The sequence below is a fragment of the Bubalus kerabau genome, chromosome 13, assembly GCF_029407905.1.
Source record: "Bubalus kerabau isolate K-KA32 ecotype Philippines breed swamp buffalo chromosome 13, PCC_UOA_SB_1v2, whole genome shotgun sequence".
NCBI classification, from domain to species: Eukaryota; Metazoa; Chordata; class Mammalia; order Artiodactyla; family Bovidae; genus Bubalus; species Bubalus kerabau.
The window spans coordinates 60,866,849-60,885,673 of NC_073636.1; the positions used below are offsets into that span (position 1 = coordinate 60,866,849).

The 18,825-nt window shown below is 50.3% G+C and overlaps 1 protein-coding gene across 2 annotated transcripts; it reads right to left on the reverse strand.

Moving 5' to 3' along the window:
- Nucleotides 1-3,208: 3,208 nt before the first annotated feature.
- On the reverse strand, nt 3,209-17,225 carry FAM110A (family with sequence similarity 110 member A). Of its 2 annotated transcripts, none has more exons than XM_055543202.1 (2): nt 17,039-17,225; nt 3,209-4,727 (listed from the first exon to the last, which is right to left on the reverse strand). In XM_055543202.1, exon 2 carries the CDS (start codon nt 4,629-4,631, stop codon nt 3,744-3,746), a length of 888 nt encoding a protein of 295 aa, XP_055399177.1. In that variant the 5' UTR covers nt 4,632-4,727; nt 17,039-17,225; the 3' UTR covers nt 3,209-3,743. The 2 variants fall into 2 exon arrangements, with proteins under 2 accessions (XP_055399177.1, XP_055399176.1); XM_055543201.1 differs by lacking the exon at nt 17,039-17,225 and adding an exon at nt 8,004-8,292.
- Between the last annotated feature and the right edge of the window lie 1,600 nt (nt 17,226-18,825).

Here is an 18,825-nt window from a genome sequence, read left to right on the forward strand (position 1 = left end):
CACGTGCTGGGGACATCAGACCTTAGGAAAGTCAACATTTGCCTAAAATTAATCAAGAAAATGGCAGGAAAAGAATGTTATTTAGAAATATGGAGGAAAATGTCAGAAGAAATAGTTTAAAAAGTTGAATGTGTTTACTTTGGGGAGCAGGGTTGGGAGTGGGAAGGGAAGGCAAGGGAATGTTGTTTTTAGTAATATTTAATTTACATAGAATCATATACATCCATGAGCGGGGGACAAGAACTGACTGGGAAGGAATGTGAGGGAAGTGTTCATGGCTCTGTGTTCTGATTGGGGTTTGGGGTACAGTATGTACTTGTCTAAATTCGGCAAATGGTACTTTTAAGATCTATGCATTTCACTGTATATAAATTTTACCTCCCACCCTCAAGAATAACCATAAACAAATATTTAATATTAAACTCTAGTTGATTATATACATGCTGAAGTGTCTTTGAGAGGAAGGGTACTGACGCTTGCAGTTTACTTTGCAAAGTTTCCAAAAATCCAATTGTCTTACTGGATGGATAGAGGAATGGATAGATGCCTGATAGAGCAAATATAGCAAAATATTAACAACTGTGCATCTAGTAGGTGATACATGTATTCAATGCATAATTCTATCAAATTTTAAGTTTGAACATTTTAATAAAATTTGGGGGGAAATATATAAATGTATCATCTGAAAAATAATATTAAATTTTTTTTTAAACCTGGATGGGGCTTCTGTCTTGGGCCAGGATGGATCTGCAGACTCCCCTGGACACCGGATGTCAGACAGGATGCGGGGTCTCCTCCCCCCGGCCCCTTTCAGCAACTCATTAGCAAAGGCAGAACCATTTCATCAGGGCAGGGACAATACCCTCTCACTATATCCCTTCCTCTGTCAAGATAAACTGAGGTCCTGCAGGTGGGGATGGGTACTTTCCCAGGGGGCCCATCACACCTTCATGACATAAGTGAGCAGCCAGGTTGCCACTCTCCCAAGCCCAAGTGTGTATAATTAGCTGGTGAGAAATAGATCAGGGAGCAAATCTCATCTTTGCCTAATTAGGGGCTAGGCAGCTGGGGCCAGTCTGGCCTGGGGAAGCTGCTATGGAGGCCCAGCAGCCCCAGGGGACAAGGCAGCAGCTGCAGGCCCTCACAAGGGCTGAAACACAGCGGCTGCCAATCACTGCCCCTCACACTCCAACTGGAGGCTAAACAATAGAGGGCCTGTTTCTGTGGATCCCCAAGGCTTGGTAGGCTGGGGGTAAGGGGAATGGCAGAAGCCGCTAGCCTCTCCATCCACAGAATCCTGGCCGAGGGGAACCCCTGTCAGACAAGTCAAGGCTCAACCTGTCTCACCTTCCTCATTTCCAAGAATCCCTCCCTGCTCTCTTGCATCAGACCCTCCCAATGCCCCTCTCGGCTCCCCCCATCACAGCTTCTAAGAACAGCTCTGGTCTTAGGGCAGAAGTCCCTGAGTGCATTTGTTCCAAATTATATGACTAGGTTCTACTTAGCGGCTCCTTCCCTCCCCTGAGACCTGGAGGGGCCCATGGCTGTCTTGCCAACTGCTGGGCATCCAGTAGATGTTCAATAGTGACTAGGAGGAAAGGCTGCCAGGATGGGGAAGAGAGGTGAGGCATGTGTCAGGAGAATCGAGGAACCAGAGAGCCGGTGACTGGGATGCCTAGGAGGCTGGGATGTGACCCCAGGCTGGAGTGCAGACCCACTCTGTGACAGCCCAAAAGCCACTACCCCTCCCTGCTCTAAGACAAGAGGTGATCTTCTCAGGTGACCCTCAAAAAGTCACCTTGAGGATTCAGTGACAGGTTTAGTATGAATGGTCTGAGTCCAGCACTTAAACTTCCTCCAGGAACAAGGGGTTTCCCAGATCATCACCAGCAGTCCTGTGACCCAAACCTTGATTTCTTCACATGTAAAATGCAATCAATGCTCCCTCCTTGTGTTTCTAGAGAACTGACAGCTCACGGCAAGGGGCAACCCTTAGCACAGAATTGAGGCTGAGTTGCCTTGGAGGTAAAGGTTTTGACACCTCAAAAGACTCCACCTCTGCAGAGCTGACACAGATTATCAGCCCAACCCCATCACTCCTTTAACATGGGGATTGGGGGGTTGGGGGGGGGCCAGCTCCTGCATTGCCAAACCTGCTGGGAGCCTACAGCATGTCATCCCCGGCTTGTGCCTCAGTCTCCCGATCTGTATCATGAGGGGTGAACTCCCCTCAATGATTTGAACACCATCCTCTTCTACAACCTGATTTCCCCTATTTCCCCAAATGGCTCAAGCCCATTCAAGTCCTCTGGGGACTGGTGGTGGACTGTCAGACAGCTGGGCTGACCTGGATGTTTGTCAACAGTCCAACGGAAATCTCCTCTTTATGCTTAAAATAAAACCTACATCAAATCTGTCACCAAGGGCCCCCATTAGAGCTTCCTGTTCCTGAGTGTTGTAGCCCAGGCAGCAAGTAGGAGAGGAAGTGCATCCCAGCCCTGCCCCCCTCCCTCGGGAAAGCAGGGATGCAGAGCCCATCCAGGTTCTCACCCTTTATGTGCCCGGCCCTAGTTGCTCCATCAGCCAAGGGTGGGGTCTCCTAGCAGGTAATTAACCTGGAGGGAGACAGGAAGGAGCCGAGATCTCAAACCCCAGTGCCAGCCACCTCCTTCCCTTTCCCCAAGCCCAAATAAGACCATGCTGCCAACTCATCCACCAAGGCCCAAAGAGGGAGACTGGCCTGACCAGGGTCACTCAGAGTTAGAGGCAAGGCCACTCATTTTTCTCTATCCATCTCAAGTCCTGCTTCCTCTTAGAATTCCACTTCCAGTCTATGGACTGTGTGACCTCAAGTTCAGGGTTTGCCCTCTCTGAGCTTCCTGCCCTCTTGGGAACTGGGCTGGGATGGGAAAGGGCACATAACTTATGGTTGAGGAGGGTCCATATACCTGTCAGCCTTTCCCTGCAGGTCCCCTTCCCAGTGCTCTTCCCAGTTCTATCCCAAATTCTATGAAGAAGGCCCAACAGCGAGCCTCCCAGAGGGCTTTTGAGGATGCCCTGTGAGGCAAGTCTCAGGCCAGGCCAGCAGCCACTGAACTCATGTTCCCCCAGATCCTGGGGTGTCCACAATCACTGACTTTTGAAGGCCCCATCCCAAGACTTTCCACCCTTCCCCCTTGTAAACACAGAAGAATCTGATGACCCAGCCTTTGAAAAACAAGCATTTGTGTTTATTAACCAAAAGGAGGGAAGTCAGAGCAGTGCAGACTCCTACCAGTCCCTTCTGTAGTCTACCCACCTAGGCCCAGGCCGCCAAGGCCACTCTTCCCTGCCCCACCCCAGGGTGAGTTCCCAGGTAACCAAGGCCCATGGGCTAAAGAAGAGGAAGTCAGCAAAGGACAGAGGCCAAGGAAGGAAGAAAGAAAGAGTTGCTGGGTAGACAGTTCTGGTGAGATCCCTTGGCCCTCCACTCTCAGTGGGGGGCGGGGGCAGGTTAAGTGCCCCAAATCCAAACCCTCAAGCAGGGGACATTCATGTCAAAACCCGACATGTGAGGGCCAGGCAGTGGTCCAAGGTCAAGAGCCAGCTCTCTCCAAGTCAGTCCTTGCCAGATGGGTGCTCTGAGCCTTTGCCTCCACAGCAAGTTCACACAAGGCAGCAGCTTTGGGTCTGCTCCAAGCCAGGGAATGGATGCAGGAGAGGTCAAGAGGCCAACAGCCTAATATCCCGACTCCAGTGGACATCTAGCATTCAGCTGCTGGAGTCTCCCGCGCCTGCCGCAACCCATACAGCCATTTGATTACGCGGGCGTTGCGCTCTATCACTGACACGCCATAGGGGACACGCTCCCGAGCCCGCTCCTCGATGGTGACAGAGCTGCGGCGGGAGCAGCCCCCCTCGGAGCTGGCTGGCCCAGCACTGGGCCCCGCCAGCGACACGATGTCTGAGCTGGCCCGCGCTAGGTGGGCCACACCCAATCCCCGCGCCTCCTCCGGGTCCAGGCCACAGAAGTTAAAGAATCGCTCCAGGTCAGCTGCTGCCCGTGAGAAGCGCTCACTCAGGTCCGACTTTGAGCGTTGCAAACCTGGGGGCCGGACTGGGCTAGAGGCAGCGGCAGGGCCTGGTGATGGGCAGGGCTGGACAGGTGACGCCGGCAGGGGCAGGACATCCACTCGTCGGACTGCAGCGATACTAGGTGGTGGGCGTGGAGGCGTGGCCGGGGGAGGCTGCCTGGCCCCCTCAGCCCGTCCAGGGGTACGGCTGGCCTCGGCAGGGGACACAGGACTATCACACAAGTTGATGAGGCTGCTAAGGATGTCCAAGTCCAGCTGGGGCCGGCAGCCGGGACCAGGCAGGGCTCGGCGGCTAGGTGTGAGCACGGTGCAGCGAGTTCCAGGGCTGAAGAGGGGCTGTTTGCACAGCAGGGGCTGCACAGGCTCCTGGCGAGTGTTGGCCACATGCAGACTCTTGACGTACTTGGCCTTGTCGGCCTCCAGGCGCTCGACAGCACTAGGTTTCCGGGCTCCACCGTCCGCTGGCCGCCGGAGCAGGTAGCCAGGAACCTTGGTCCGTAGGCGGATAGGTAGAGCAGGGGTGTCCCGGGCTCCCGGAGTCAGCGTGTCCACAGGCATGTCTGTTACATTCCCCGAGGGCTTCTGTCTGAGGAGACTGGAGAAATAAGAAGACAGAAATCCAAGCAGAAAGCTGGCAGCTGGACTCCACAACGGCTGCAGGGGTGGAAAGAAAGCGACACAGCCCACTCAGACAAAGGCTCAGCAAAGACCAAGAGACCGAAGACGCCTTCCCTATTAAAAGGTAAAAGCCACGCCTCTGATTCACAGGGAGCCAATCAGCAGGCCGAAAGCCGGGCCTGTGGCCCCACCCACTCCTCCTCCTTCGAGGAGGGCCCGGCCCAGCTGAAGCAGAAAGAAAAAAGGTACCGAAGAAGACAGTCACGGGCTGCCTGGGCATAAAGGATGGGGATGGCATATTTTAAAGGAAGCAAAGTTGGCTCCAGGCTGAGTGCTGGACATCAGCCAGCTCAACCTCAGTGGGTCCTCTTCTCAATTCCATTTTGCACTTGGGGAAACTGAAGCCCAGGGAGGCAAGCTTGAGGAAGCTAATTCAACAAGTTGGTGGCTGTCCCTTGCATCCCTTGTCCCTCTGCCGCGCAGGGGTCTTGGGGTTGAGTGGCCAAGGAAAAGGGCTCCAACCCCACACCCCACCTGGAATGCCCACAGGAAGCCTGGAACCACCTCCACCCCACACTCACCTAAACAGGAAGCCGCCCTGTGCCATCCACCCGCCTGGACATGCCAGGCCCCAGGCACAGCAGCAGAGCTTGTGGAGGAGGAGCGCAGAAAGTCCCTACCCCACCCCTGCCCCAGTGGAGTCCAGACACCCATTAGCTTCCAGTATGAAATTCCAATGCCAGGCCCACGGTGATCCATGGATGCTGTCAGGTGGAAACATCAGCCCTGAGCTATGCGGCCCCAGGAGAAGCTGGAAATGCCCAAGATCACAGCCCTGCTCAGGAGTATCCAGCCAACTCTGCATCTGTCAACAGCAGTAGTATGGACACCCACAGGCAGGAGGGCCTACATCTGGAGGCACAAGTTTCCACATGATCACCTATGCATCAGGGCCAGTACTCTGGCCATCAGGCCACCCCTGTCCCTTTTTCCAAGGAAGAAGGGCTAGAGTCCCAAAGTGCTCCCCGAAGTCCCCTGGAGATGGGCCAGAAGAAAACCCATAGACCAAGTCCTGAACCTTTTCATGTATAAAATGGGGGAAAGGGACTCCATCAAGATGATCTTCAAGAGGACCTTCAGGCCATCTAAACCAATATTGTCTAATTCAATAGCCACTAGCCACATATGGCTACTCAGCCTTAACTTTAAATTTATAGTAAATATAACTCAGTTCCTGAATCACATTGGCCACATTTTAAGTGCTCGATAGTCATATGTGGCCAGTGGTCACTCTACTAGACAGCACAGATTGGAGCATTTCCATCTGCAGCAAAAAGCTATACTGGACAGCCCCACCTCGACATCCAGAATGCCATGAGGGAAGAGTCTGGACTGGGGAGGGAAGAGAGGAATCTGTCTTCTAGACATCTGACATCATCCTCTCTTGTAATCTCAAAACAAGTCTGTGACACAGGTCTCTGTCATCCCATTTTCACAGATGGAGAAACTGAGACTCAAAGAAGTTTCCAGAGCCAGTAAATCAGACACAAAGTCATATGAAGCCTAAAAAGAGTAGTTTTACTCATTATTATTCACATTCTCCTAAAACAGCTTGAGGGGAGGGCGGCAAGGGAGGGTCTGTTTTGTTCCCCTATCTCAGTTTCAAGATATTGCTCTTTACGCATAACCAACAGTCAATGGATTTTTACTAAGATAAAATACCTGTGAGGGCCAAATATAAGTAGGGAGACCAGGGATAAACTAGAGAGGGGACACACCCACCCTACTGTAGGCATATAGTCCAAGATGGTAGGTATAGAATGTTCTAGGAAGCTGGGAATCCAGAGTGCATGGAAACTGTAGATTGTTAGTCTATTTGATAATATTAAAAACTGCACAGACAGGGCAAACAAAATGCCTGCAAACATATCTGAGCCCCTACCCTCCCGCCCCAGTTTGAGACCTCTGCAACCAAGTTGACAACAGAAACTTGAGGGCTGTTGGCCCAGAGCCAGAGCTGCTCCAGAGGTAGAAGGGATGAAGTAGGTGGGAGAAGAAGGCTGCCCCACTCAGGACCAACCCCCAAGGAGACCTCAGGAGGGAAGGGTCACAAGAAAGGTAGCCATGCCAAGCCCTGTCAAGATAGGTAGGCTCTGCCCCACCCCCCGGCCGCCACCTCCCAAACCAGTCCAACCCGTTGGTGGCATGAGTTCCCTCCCGGGCATCATAGGGGAAACAGAGGGAGGAAGGAGGTCAAATGGGCAGGGCTAGGGCATAAGTTCTGCGACCCCCACCCGGCTAGGGCTTCCAACGCCTCCAACGGACCAGGCGCCCCAGGGGCTCTTCTGGCCGGACCAGGGCAGATTCTAGGAGCCAAGCTTGGCTATGGGGCCGCTGGCCAGCCCGCACAGAACTCGCCCACTCGCCCGCTGTGCGCCTTTCGCAAGCCGCTGCACCTCTTCCAGACTTGGGGTTTCCTTATCCGTGAAATGCTGTTAAAAATAGACCTTCCTCATCCTCCAGGTCACCGTGAGGATGGAGAGACAAAAAACAAGTCGAGCACTTTCGTTCACTGCATGAACTGGGCTCCTTGTTTCTATTACGGAATTGGACCCAACTCCTGAGACCGCTCCTCTCGCAGGGGTCTCTAAGCCTTCTCCAGAAGCGTCTGTCTGAACCTAAGCCGCGGACAAAGGTTAATCAGTGAACAAGACTCATTCCACAGGCGGGTGAAGCCCAAAGTGCTGCGGCTCCTCCGAGTTGAAGCCAGGGTCCCGGTCCCCAGGTGGGGCTCGTGCCTTCTCTGAGGCCTCCTCATCACCCAACGCCCCACCCACGGATTTCAAACACCCACAAACGACCCCACATACGCCGGCCCCAGGCCCTTCTCCTTGGCATCCTCGGGCACGTAGCCTCACCACGCTCCCTCCCCAGCGGTTTCCCGGGCATTAGCCTCAGGAGGCCGCGGTGGGGGGCCGCGGGGGTCGGAGTGGGTAGGGTCGTAGGGGACCCCGGATCCCCGGTCTAGCTTCTGCCCTTGCCCTTCCTAGCCGAGGGCAATCTTGGGGACTCCTAGCGGCGGAGGAGGCCCAGAGCCCGACGGCACGCTGTGTGACTCCAGTCTGCTAGCCGCCCCTCTCCGAGCTCGGGTAGTCCCGGCTCTAAAATGAGGGAGCAGACGGCATGATTCCTACAGCCTCGTCCAGGCCTGAAGGTGAGTTTCGGCCCGGTCCCCGCCTCCCTGAGGAGGAGGGAGAGGTGCCCGGGCAGCCCCGACCCCGGCCGGGCGCCCAGGCCCCGGTCCGCACATACCTGGCTGCGTCCTGGCCGCCGCTCTGCGCTCTCCAGCCCGGCCCACCTGGGCTCAGGTAACACAACGTTTGCGCAACTTCCGGCGGCCGGGCCGGCAAGTGAACCCGCCGGCCCAGGAATTACTCGAAAAGGGAGAAGGAAAACCAGGCAGCGGGTCGGAACTGAGCCCAGGCTTGCAGTCCGCCGACTCGGCGCCGGGACCTGGTCTCAGACGCCCTGCCTACCCCAGGAAGCCCTTCCACCAGCGGGGCCCGCCCATCCCCAGCTGCCCTGGCCCACATGTGCGACCCAGTAGGGTAAGGGCTCCCATCTTGCAGATGGAAAAACTGAGTCCCCCTTGTCACTGCCACAATGATCGCCAGTTAATATATTAACTTCTCCTGGTGTTAATTAACCCATTTTAATCTTCCCAACAACCCCTATGAAGGGAGCTCTATTATTATCCCCATTTGACCAATGGAAAACTGAGGCTGGGACAGGCTGCGTCAGTTGCCAAAGTCACCCTGCAGAGTCCAACTTGGGCTCTTTCTCCTCAGTCCAAACCTTAATTACCACCACCCCCCTTTCTGGCTGTGTGTCCCTGAGTGGGTTGCTGAACCTCTCTGGTCTTCCATTCTGTCTAAAGGAGAGTCCCAGCTTCCAGGCCAGGTCAGTGTGAGTTCTTAGAGCTTGAGAGTGCTTACTGAAGCTTTGAGCAAGCTGTAAACATTAGTAATTGACAGCAATAATAGCAATAATAATAACTAGAATTTCAGATTGCCAGACACGGTCCTTGTTTAAATCTCTATACTCTCCGAGAGGGAGAAGCTATTTGATCCCCATTTTACAGATGAAGAGACAGTAGTAGCCCTGCCAGAAGGAACCCCTGGGAGGGAAGTGACCGTCTCGTCTGCCACCAAGCTCTATTACATCACTTAAGGTGGCACATTCGATGAAGCCAGTTTTCACCGGGAGCCTGCGGTCCAAAGAAGGAAGTGAGCACTGGTCTCAGACATGAGCCCCCAAGGAAGTGAAAGAGGACCCAGTTCCATGTCTGTGCCTGGTGGGGGCTGCACCAGCATTGGGGTGGCGGGCACAAGAGGACAGGAACTGATTCAAGGAACAACTCTCTTCCACCTGGGAGTGAATCAGCTCTGAGACCTCTTCCAGCCCCTGGGTCCTGATTTTAGGAGGATAAGGGAGGTGACAAGACCATCATTGTCCACAGCAGACTGCTGGGGCCCTTCCTAACCCTCTACTAAGGCAACAGTGGGGAAGGAAGCTGTGCTCAGTTAGGCTCCAACAGCAGTAAAAGCAAGGCAATGATGACAAGTTTTATAAAACAGGTAAGAACTTCTCCAAGTGCTTTCTTTGTACCTGGCATTTGTTCTAAGCTCTTTCTAGGTATTAACTCATTTATTAATCCTCACACATACACTGTAAGGTAGGTACTACTATTATGACCATTTTATAGTTGAGAAAACCAAGGCATGGAGAGTGAGGCCACATGTCTGAGGTCACATGGCTAATAAATGGCAGAGCCAGAACCTGAACCCAGGCCTGGGTCTGGGGGGCAGGGGTGAGGAGACAGTTCCCAGTCTCCTGCTAGTCTTTGGCCACTCACCAGGGGACTCCTAGAGACTCTCTAGCCTCCCTCTCTGGGCCCCAGAGAGAGAATTCAACTTGGCTATGGTTCTGGACCTGTTTCCTCAGCTGTGAGGGCAGAAATGGCAATGTTTTCCCAACAGAAATCAGATGTCATCACAGCTCTGTTTAAATCACCCCAGCCCCAGCCCCTGAGACTCCCTATCACCTGAGAACAAAATCCAAACTCTCCACTTGGCCCTCCTCTCAGTCCTCCTCCTCTCCAGCCTTCCCTGCTCCAGCCTCTGAGTCCTCCCTGCTGTTCCTGAGCACACCAAGGTTTCTCCTGCCTCAGGGCCTTTGCACCATCCTTTCTCTGCCTGGAACCTTCCATTTTCACTTCCTCAGAGAGGTCTCCCTGACCACCCTGGGGCTCCTGCCAACTCTCTCCTGCCAGTTAGTTCCCTTCCAAGCATTCATAGCACCCTGTCATTTTAGATATTTCACTACCACCTGAAAGTCCCTTGAACAGTGTGGAGATCAAACCAATCAATCTTAAGGGAAATCAACCCTGAATACTCATGGGAGGGACTGATGCTGAAGTTGAAGCTCCAGTATTTTGGTCATCTGATGCAAACAGCCAACTCACTGGAAAAGTCCCTGGTGCTGGGAAAGACTGATGGCAGAAGAAGAAGAAGAAGAAGGTGTCAGAGGATGAGATGGCTGGATGGCATCATCAATGCAATGGATGTGAACTTGGGCAAACTTTGGGAGATGATGAGGGACAGACAGGCCTGGCGTGCTGCAGTCCATGGGGTCACAAAGAGTTGGACACTACTGGGCTACTGAACATCAACAACAACCACATGTTTCCTGTCTCTCCCGTGGGCTAAGAACTCCATCCTCGAGGGACAAAGCACAAAAGGGGACAACACAGACCAAGTGGCCAGGCCACCTGAAAGACCAAGGCCCCTCAGCACCAAGCCTCCTCCCAACCCCTACCCTGCCCAGGCCTTCCTCCACCAGTCCCACTCCTGCTCCAGCCTCCAGGAGCCCCTACTCAAGCTGGGCTCCAGACACTTCTAACTGAATCCTATTTTCCCTCCTAAGACACCACATCCAAGTCTCTGCACACACTGCATCCTTTGCTTTTCTACTCCCTCTCCCTGGCCACCCCTGTAGCCTGGATTCTAGGACTAGCCTGACTGAGTTCAAATCTCAACTCCACCAGTGATCAGCTATAAAACTTGGGTAAGATACTTAACTTCTCCATGCCTTGGTTTCCCCAACTATAAAACAGGATGCCTAATAGTGCCTCCCTCCCAGCATGAGGCCCGTGCTTGACAAATGCCACCAAAATGTGAGCTGTGATAACTCTTCAACCAAATAGATGCTCCAGTGCCCAGCTCCCCTGTGAGGCCTTCATCAGCCCAGACAGAATGTTGACCACTTCTCTCAGAGGTTACAAATCTAAGAATGTGGTCACTTGAATAGATATTTCTCCAAAGAAGGTACACAAGTGGCCAGTAAGCACAAGAAAAGATGCTCAGCATCGCTTATGATTAGGGAAATGCAAACCAAAACCAGAATGAGATACCATACCACACCCATAAGATAGCCATTATCAATCAAACAAAAACAGAAAATAATAAATATGGATGGAGAATGAGGCGAAATTAGAAACTTTGTGCACTGCTGGGTTATAAAATGGTGCAGCCACTATGGAAAGAGTATGGCAGTTAAGCAAACATTTTTAATAGACTTACTATGGAATACAGCAAAGCTACTTCAGGTATATGACCAAAAGAACTAAAGGCAGGGACTTGAACAGATACTTGTACATCAGTGTTTCAGTTCAGTTCAGTTGCTCATGCGTGTCCGACTCTTTGCGACCCCATGAATCGCAGCACGCCAGGTCTCCCTGTCCATCACCAACTCCCGGAATTCACTCAGACTGACGTCCATCAAGTCAGTGATGCCATCCAGCCACCTCATCCTCTGTCGTCCCTCTCTCCTCCTGCCCCCAATCCCTCCCAGCATCAGTCTTTTCCAATGAGTCAACTCTTCGCATGAGGTGGCCAAAGTACTGGAGTTTCAGCTTTAGCATCTTCAGTTCAGTTCAGTCGCTCAGTCGTGATCCGACTCTTTGTGACCCCATGAATCGCAGCACGCCAGGCCTCCCTGTCCATCACAAACTCCCAGAGTTCACTCAGACTCACGTCCATCGAGTCAGTGATGCCATCCAGCCATCTCATCCTCTGTCATCCCCTTCTCCTCCTGCTCCCAATCCCTCCCAGCATCAGAGTCTTTTCCAATGAGTCAACTCTTCGCATAAGGTGGCCAAAGTACTGGAGTTTCAGCTTCAGCATCATTCCTTCCAAAGAAATCCCAGGGCTGATCTCCTTCAGAATGGACTGGTTGGATCTCCTTGCAGTCCAAGGGACTCTCAAGAGTCTTCTCCAACACCACAGTTCAAAAGCATCAATTCTTCGGCGCTCAGCTTTCTTCACAGTCCAACTTTCACATCCATACATGACCACAGGAAAAACCATAGCCTTGACTAGATGGATCTTTGTTGGCAAAGTAATGTCTCTGCTTTTGAATATGCTATCTAGGTTGGTCATAACTTTCCTTCCAAGGAGTAAGCATCTTTTAATTTCATGGCTGCAGTCACCATCTGCAGTGATTTTGGAGCCCAGAAAAATAAAGTCTGACACTGTTTCCACTGTTTCCCCATCTATTTCCCATGAAGTGATGGGACCGGATGCCATGATCTTTGTTTTCTGAATGTTGAGCTTTAAGCCAATTTTTTCACTCTCCACTTTCACTTTCATCAAGAGGCATTTTAGTTGCTCTTCACTTTCTGCCATAAGGGTGGTGTCATCTGCATATCTGAGGTTATTGATATTTCTCCCAGCAATCTTGATTCCAACTTGTGTTTCTTCCAGTCCACGTTTCTCATGATGTACTCTGCATATAAGTTAAATAAGCAGGGTGACAATATACAATATACAGCCTTGATGTACTCCTTTTCCTATTTGGAACCAGTCTGTTGTTCCATGTCCAGTTCTAACTGTTGCTTCCTGACCTGCATATAGATTTCTCAAGAGGCAGGTCAGGTGGTCTGGTATTCCCATCTCTTTCAGAATTTTCCACCGTTTATTGTGATCCACACAGTCAAAGGCCTTGGCATAGTCAATAACGCAGAAATAGATGTTTTTCTGGAACTCTCTTGCTTTTTCCATGATCCAGTGGATGTTGGCCATTTGATCTCTGGTTCCTCTTCCTTTTCTAAAACCAGCTTGAACATCTGGAAGTTCATGGTTCACGTATTGCTGAAGCCTGGCTTGGAGAATTTTGAGCATTACTTACTCAACTCACAGCTAGCATTACTAGCGTGTGAGATGAGTGCAATTGTGCGGTAGTTTGAGCATTCTTTGGCATTGCCTTTCTTTGGGATTGGAATGAAAACTGACCTTTTCCAGTCCTGTGGCCACTGCTGAGTTTTCCAAATTTGCTGGCATATTGAGTGCGGCACTTTCACAGCATCATCTTTCAGGATTTGAAAGAGCTCAACTGGAATTCCATCACCTCCACTAGCTTTGTTCATAGTGATACTTTCTAAGGCCCACTTGACTTCACAGTCCAGGATGTCTGGCTCTAGGTCAGTGATCACACCATCATGATTATCTGGGTCATGAAGATCTTTTTTGTACAGTTCTTCTGTGTATTCTTGCCACCTCTTCTTAATATCTTCTGCTTCTGTTAGGTCCATACCATTTCTGTCCTTTATCGAGCCCATCTTTGCATGAAATGTTCCCTTGGTATCTCTAATTTTCTTGAAGAGATCTCTAGTCTTTCCCATTCTGTTGTTTTCCTCTATTTCTTTGCATTGATCGCTGAAGAAGGCTTTCTTATCTCTTCTTGCTATTCTTTGGAACTCTGCATTCAGATGCTTGTATCTTTCCTTTTCTCCTTTGCTTTTCGCTTCTCTTCTTTTCACAGCTATTTGTAAGGCCTCCCCAGACAGCCATTTTGCTTTTTTGCATTTCTTTTCCATGGGGATGGTCTTGATCCCTGTCTTCTGTACAATGTCACGAACCTCAGTCCATAGTTCATCAGGCACTCTATCTATCAGATCTAGGCCCTTAAATCTATTTCTCACTTCCACTTCCATCAAATCATAAGGGATTTGATTTAGGTCATACCTGAATGGTCTAGTGGTTTTCCCCACTTTCTTCAATTTAAGTCTGGATTTGGTAATAAGGAGTTCATGGTCTGAGCCACAGTCAGCTCCTGGTCTGGTCTTTGTTGACTGTATAGAGCTTCTCCATTTAGCATCTTATAGCAGCATTATTCACAATAGCCAAAAGGTGGAAACAAGCCAAGTGTCCCCTGACAGATAAATACTCAAAATGTGGGGTATATACACATAGTGGAATGTCATTTAGCCTTAAAAAGGAAGGAAATTCTGACACATGCTATACAATATGGATGAATCTTGAAGTCACTATGCTAAGTGAAATAAGCCAGTCACAAAAGAACAAATACTGCCTGATTCCACTTATATGAGGTTCCTCAAGTAATCGGATTCATAGAGGCAGAAAGAAGAACGGTGACTGCCAGGGGCGGGAGAGAGAAGGGAACGAGGAGTTACTATTCACTGGGTATGGCGTTTCCATTAGCAATGGTTGCACAACACTGTAATGAACGTAATGCAACTAGACTGTATACTTAAAAATGATTCAAATGGTAAACTGCATTTTATTAATGCACACATTAAAAAAGAATAAGAAGGTTTAGAGTCTGCAGCCAGACTCCTGGGATTCCAGTCCCAGCTCTAGGTGCTAGTTATTCAATATCTCTTGTGCTCAGTTTCCCTTCATAAGGAGGATATAACAGCAGTAACGACCTTACATCATGGAGACAGAATTGAAGGAGTTCACACTTGTAAATTACTTAGCACACAGTAAGGGATCAAGAGGTATCAGAGATTTCTATTCTTTGCTGAGGGGGCAGGAGGTGTGGTTTCTTATGTTTATCATTTTTATAACATTGTGCACTTCCACCTCACCCCTCCCTTCCACCTGCTTCTCCTTTCCTTTAGCAGAAGTCCAGCCCAGACTTGGGTGGAGATAGAGAGGCCCTCTCCTGCCCCAGAGGGAGCCAGGAAGGCTCCAGGCAGCAGAGACTGCCAGGCAGCAGGACAGCCCAGCTCCATTTCAGCACAGCTGCCAGGGCCAGGGACACCCAGCTGGGCATCCTCCGGGCCCACGCCAGGCCCCACACTATTCCTGGAGTTTTTCCAGATGTTCGTGCCCTGGCCTGCCTGCAGTCAGCCTTGCCCAGGGCAACCTTGCACAAACCTCAGGAAGGAAAAGGTAAACAGGCTGCAGAAGCGGTGTGGGTGCAGTTGCCTAAGGCAGCAATCTCCCATTTGGCCCACCAACCTCACACCTCCACCAACTCAGTCCTCTGGGCCTCAGGTCTGCACTTGAGGTTGCCAAATGAGGACAAAGGGACTTGCAGTGCAGACTAAGAGAGATACTGCACGCAAAGCCTTAGGGAAGGGCCTGGCACACAGGATGCGGAAGGTGGAGTTAGGACAGACCCACAACCAAGCCCACTTCCTGTCCCGGACTGCCCTCTGCCTGAGCCAAAGCTCACCATCATGGCTTCTTTTCTCGGCGCAGAGATGTCAAGAACCTTGTCCAAAGTCACAAGAAAGTTAATGACAGATCATAGACAGGGCAGTGGTCTCATGATTAGATAAATAATCTATAATACCTATATATTTTTTTCAACCAGGTGATACATGTGCATGGCTTAAAATTCATAAGCTATAAAGGAAATTAAAAAAAGAAAAACACCTCCCTCCATTCCTATCCCCAGCCACCCAGTTCCCCTCCCTGCAAGAATCATTATGATCAGATAGTTATATGTCCTTCCAGGGAGATTTCAGGCACATACAAGCAACAATGGACATATATTCTTTCTATTTTTTTTACATATAGCAACATATTCTGTGCGTTGTTTTCATCTTACTCTTTCACTGAATAATATATGTTGTTCTTAATATATATTATTAGCATGTTATTAATTATAATGTTGTTAATAAACTTAATAATATATGTTGTACTACATAAAGAGCCCATCAATCCCAACCGATGGCCACTGAGCATGTGTCTAGTCTCTATTAAAAACCACACTGTGGCCTCTCTGCACCTATATCATTCTGCCCAGAAGTGGTACAGCTAGGTCAGGGGGATGCATGTGTAATTGTGACAGAGATGAGGGACTGTGATCCATGGAGTTGATCTCCCACCAGCAGAACACACAATAAATGATCAATAAATGTTAGCATTAGTCATTTTGATTCCTAGGGCTTTGGGCATCCCTCAGTTTCACACTGGAGGCGATTACCTCATTTACCTCATTTACCTCACCCTAGCCCCTCCCTGCATCACATTCCAGTCCGGGAAGATAATAAACTCGCTAATAAGTGAAATTATAGGACATTGGATGGGCTAAATGCTACTGAGAAAAACAAAATAGACAAGGCAGAACATATGACATGAGTAAATATTTGTTGAAAGAATGAAGACTTGTTTTCTTTCTGAATTTCCAGAGCTCTTCTCCCTTTAAAGCCAGGAAACTGGTTTGGAGGAGAGAGGATAAATAATTCCCCTTGAAGAGATTCTAGACTCCCAGATGCTACAATTCTGAGTGTCTAGGATTCTAAGATGGAAGCCAGACAGATCGGGAACCAGCCCCAGAGTTGCCAAGTCTGACCATGTGGTTTTGGGCAAAGGGGCTTAACTTCCTAGAACTTCAGTTTGCCCACCTACAAAAGGAAACCAATAGCAACCAGCAGGTGGGGAGGGGGTTCCCCAGGAGGCAAGGCCTGGTGTAGGTCAGATGCTCTACCAGGAGGAGTCCTGGGCCCAGGACCAACTCCAGTGTCTCTGGTGACTAGTGTCTTTGGTTGAGGGCTGTGCCTACCCTTTTGCCCAACCCAGAGTAGATTCCCAAGAGTCCTACAGCAATTCCAGGGCCAAAGCATCTGCTGCCCACGTGGCACCTAGCTCGGAAATGTCAGTCCTGCCTGAACCACCCGTATCTTCTCTCTGAGAGAAAGAGCTATGCAATTCAGAGCCCTGCAAGCAGAAGGATGAGTGAGCCCTAAGTCCACCCCTGGCTTTCTGGGGAAATGAAGACAGTTGGTGGGGAGAAGACCCCAGGCCGATGCTGGGGAGAGGCAGCCTGGAGCGGATCTGAAAGATCCGTATCAGATTCTCTGCCAGACTTCGTCTTTCTGAGCCTCAGCTTTCTCATCTGTGAAATGGGGTACCCTCACGTCTCCGCAGGTAGGACTCGGAGAGAACATGCACTGCAGGGGTGAATACAGCCCCCCCCCCCCTTAGACCCGGGTTCGCGCCCCGGACCACCCGTGCCCTCACAAGGAGCCTCACCTAGGCGAGTCCCGCTCCTCCAGTGCGGGTCTTGAGGAGGCTGACAGCTCGGACCCAGGCAGGCGGGGAACTGCCGCACCCAACACGGCTCGGGAGGCCCAAGCCCCACGTGAGGACCCGCGGGGGCCTCTTCCGAGCTGTGCTCCGCACCCGAGATAAGCCGGGGAACCTGACTGTCCCAAGGACCCAGCCAGAGCGAAGGTCTGGGGGCACAGAGGGTAAGCGAAAGTCCTGGGGCGCAGGGGGAAGGGGAAATGAGCGCGTCGCTTCACCCCCCTCCCCGACACCAGAATGGTTTGCCCCGGACATCCTGATTGGTTTCTCGCTTCCGTTCGAACTCCGCGCCGCCCGCGTTGCCAGGCAACGGCTTAGCTTCGGCCTGGGGTGGGAGCGCCAGGTCTTCGCAGTTCCTTCCCGCCCCTCACCTTCCCGGTGGTCTCAGGTTCTTTGGGCAGCCTCTTTAGCTCAAGCGGCTAATTCTTTCTCTTGTTCACCCAGGACTTAGCTGATTCCTAGTCCTGACATCAGCTGACAGGTTATGTGAACCAGTGCAAGCCAGTTTCCCTCTCTGTTCCCCTAACTGTTCAATGCTGAGCAAGTTAGTGTGAAGATGGGCATGCCCAGCAGTCCCGAAATTTACTAAGGATATAACCAAAGATGTGAGTGAAAATTAATATAGCCCTGCGTTATTTATCATGGCAAAATAATGAAAATAACAAGTGCTCAGTGAAAGGAGATTGGCTATATAAATCCATCCTGTGGAAGAACTGAATTTAATGAGTTTTTTAAATACATACCAGAAGCTTTGCATGACAAAACTCTCATCACTGCTCATGGCATAACCCTCTGATAAGTACCTTTAAATGTCCTCACTTTTTTATGAGGAATATTATACAGTCATTAAAAATGATGTGATTAAAATATATTTAGCACTAAGAAAGATTGAATTTTTCAGAAGTATGTTTCAAAGCACTATGTACAACATAAATATGCATTAACTATGTAATGGTAATACCACATGTACTATTTATGTATTGGACTTCCCAGGTGGCTCTAGTGTTAAAGAATCTGCCTGCCAATGCAGGAGACACAGGTTTGATCCCTGGGTCAGGAAGATCTCCTGGGGAAGGAGAAAGAATACTCCAGTATTCTTGCCTGAAAAATTCCATGGGCAGAGGAGCCTGGAGGGCTATAGTTCATGGTACTGCAAAGAGTCAGACAGGACTGAGCACAATGCACATATTTCAGTTCAGTTCAATTCAGTCGCTCAGTTGTGTCCAACTCTTTGCGACCCCATGAACTGCAGCCTGCCAGGCCTCCCTGTCTATCACCAACTCCCAGAGTCCACCCAAACCCATGTCCATTGAGTCAGTGATGCCATCCAATCATCTCATCCTCTGTCATCCCATTCTCCTCCTGCCCTCAATCTTTCCCAACGTCTTTTCAAATGAGTCAGCTCTTCGCATCAGGTGGCCAAATTTTGGAGTTTCAGCTTCAACATCAGTCCTTCCAATGAACACCCAGGACTGATTTCCCTTAGGATGGACTGGTTGGATCTCCCTGCAGTCCAATGGACTCTCAAGAGTCTTCTCCAACACCACAATTCAAAAGCATCAATTCTTCTACGCTCAGCTTTCCTTATAGTCCAACTCTCACATCCATACGTGACTACTGGAAAAACCATAGCCTTGACTAGATGCACATATTTATGTATAAACATTTATAATAACAGAAGTTAATTTCTTCTTTCTGCTTCTTTCTTCCTTCTTTTTCCCCTTGACTAGTTT

Excerpts from the sequence above, each read along its gene's own strand:
- FAM110A (XM_055543202.1), bottom strand. The coding sequence starts at position 4,631 with ATGCCTGTGGACACGCTGACTCCGGGAGCCCGGGACACCCCTGCTCTA.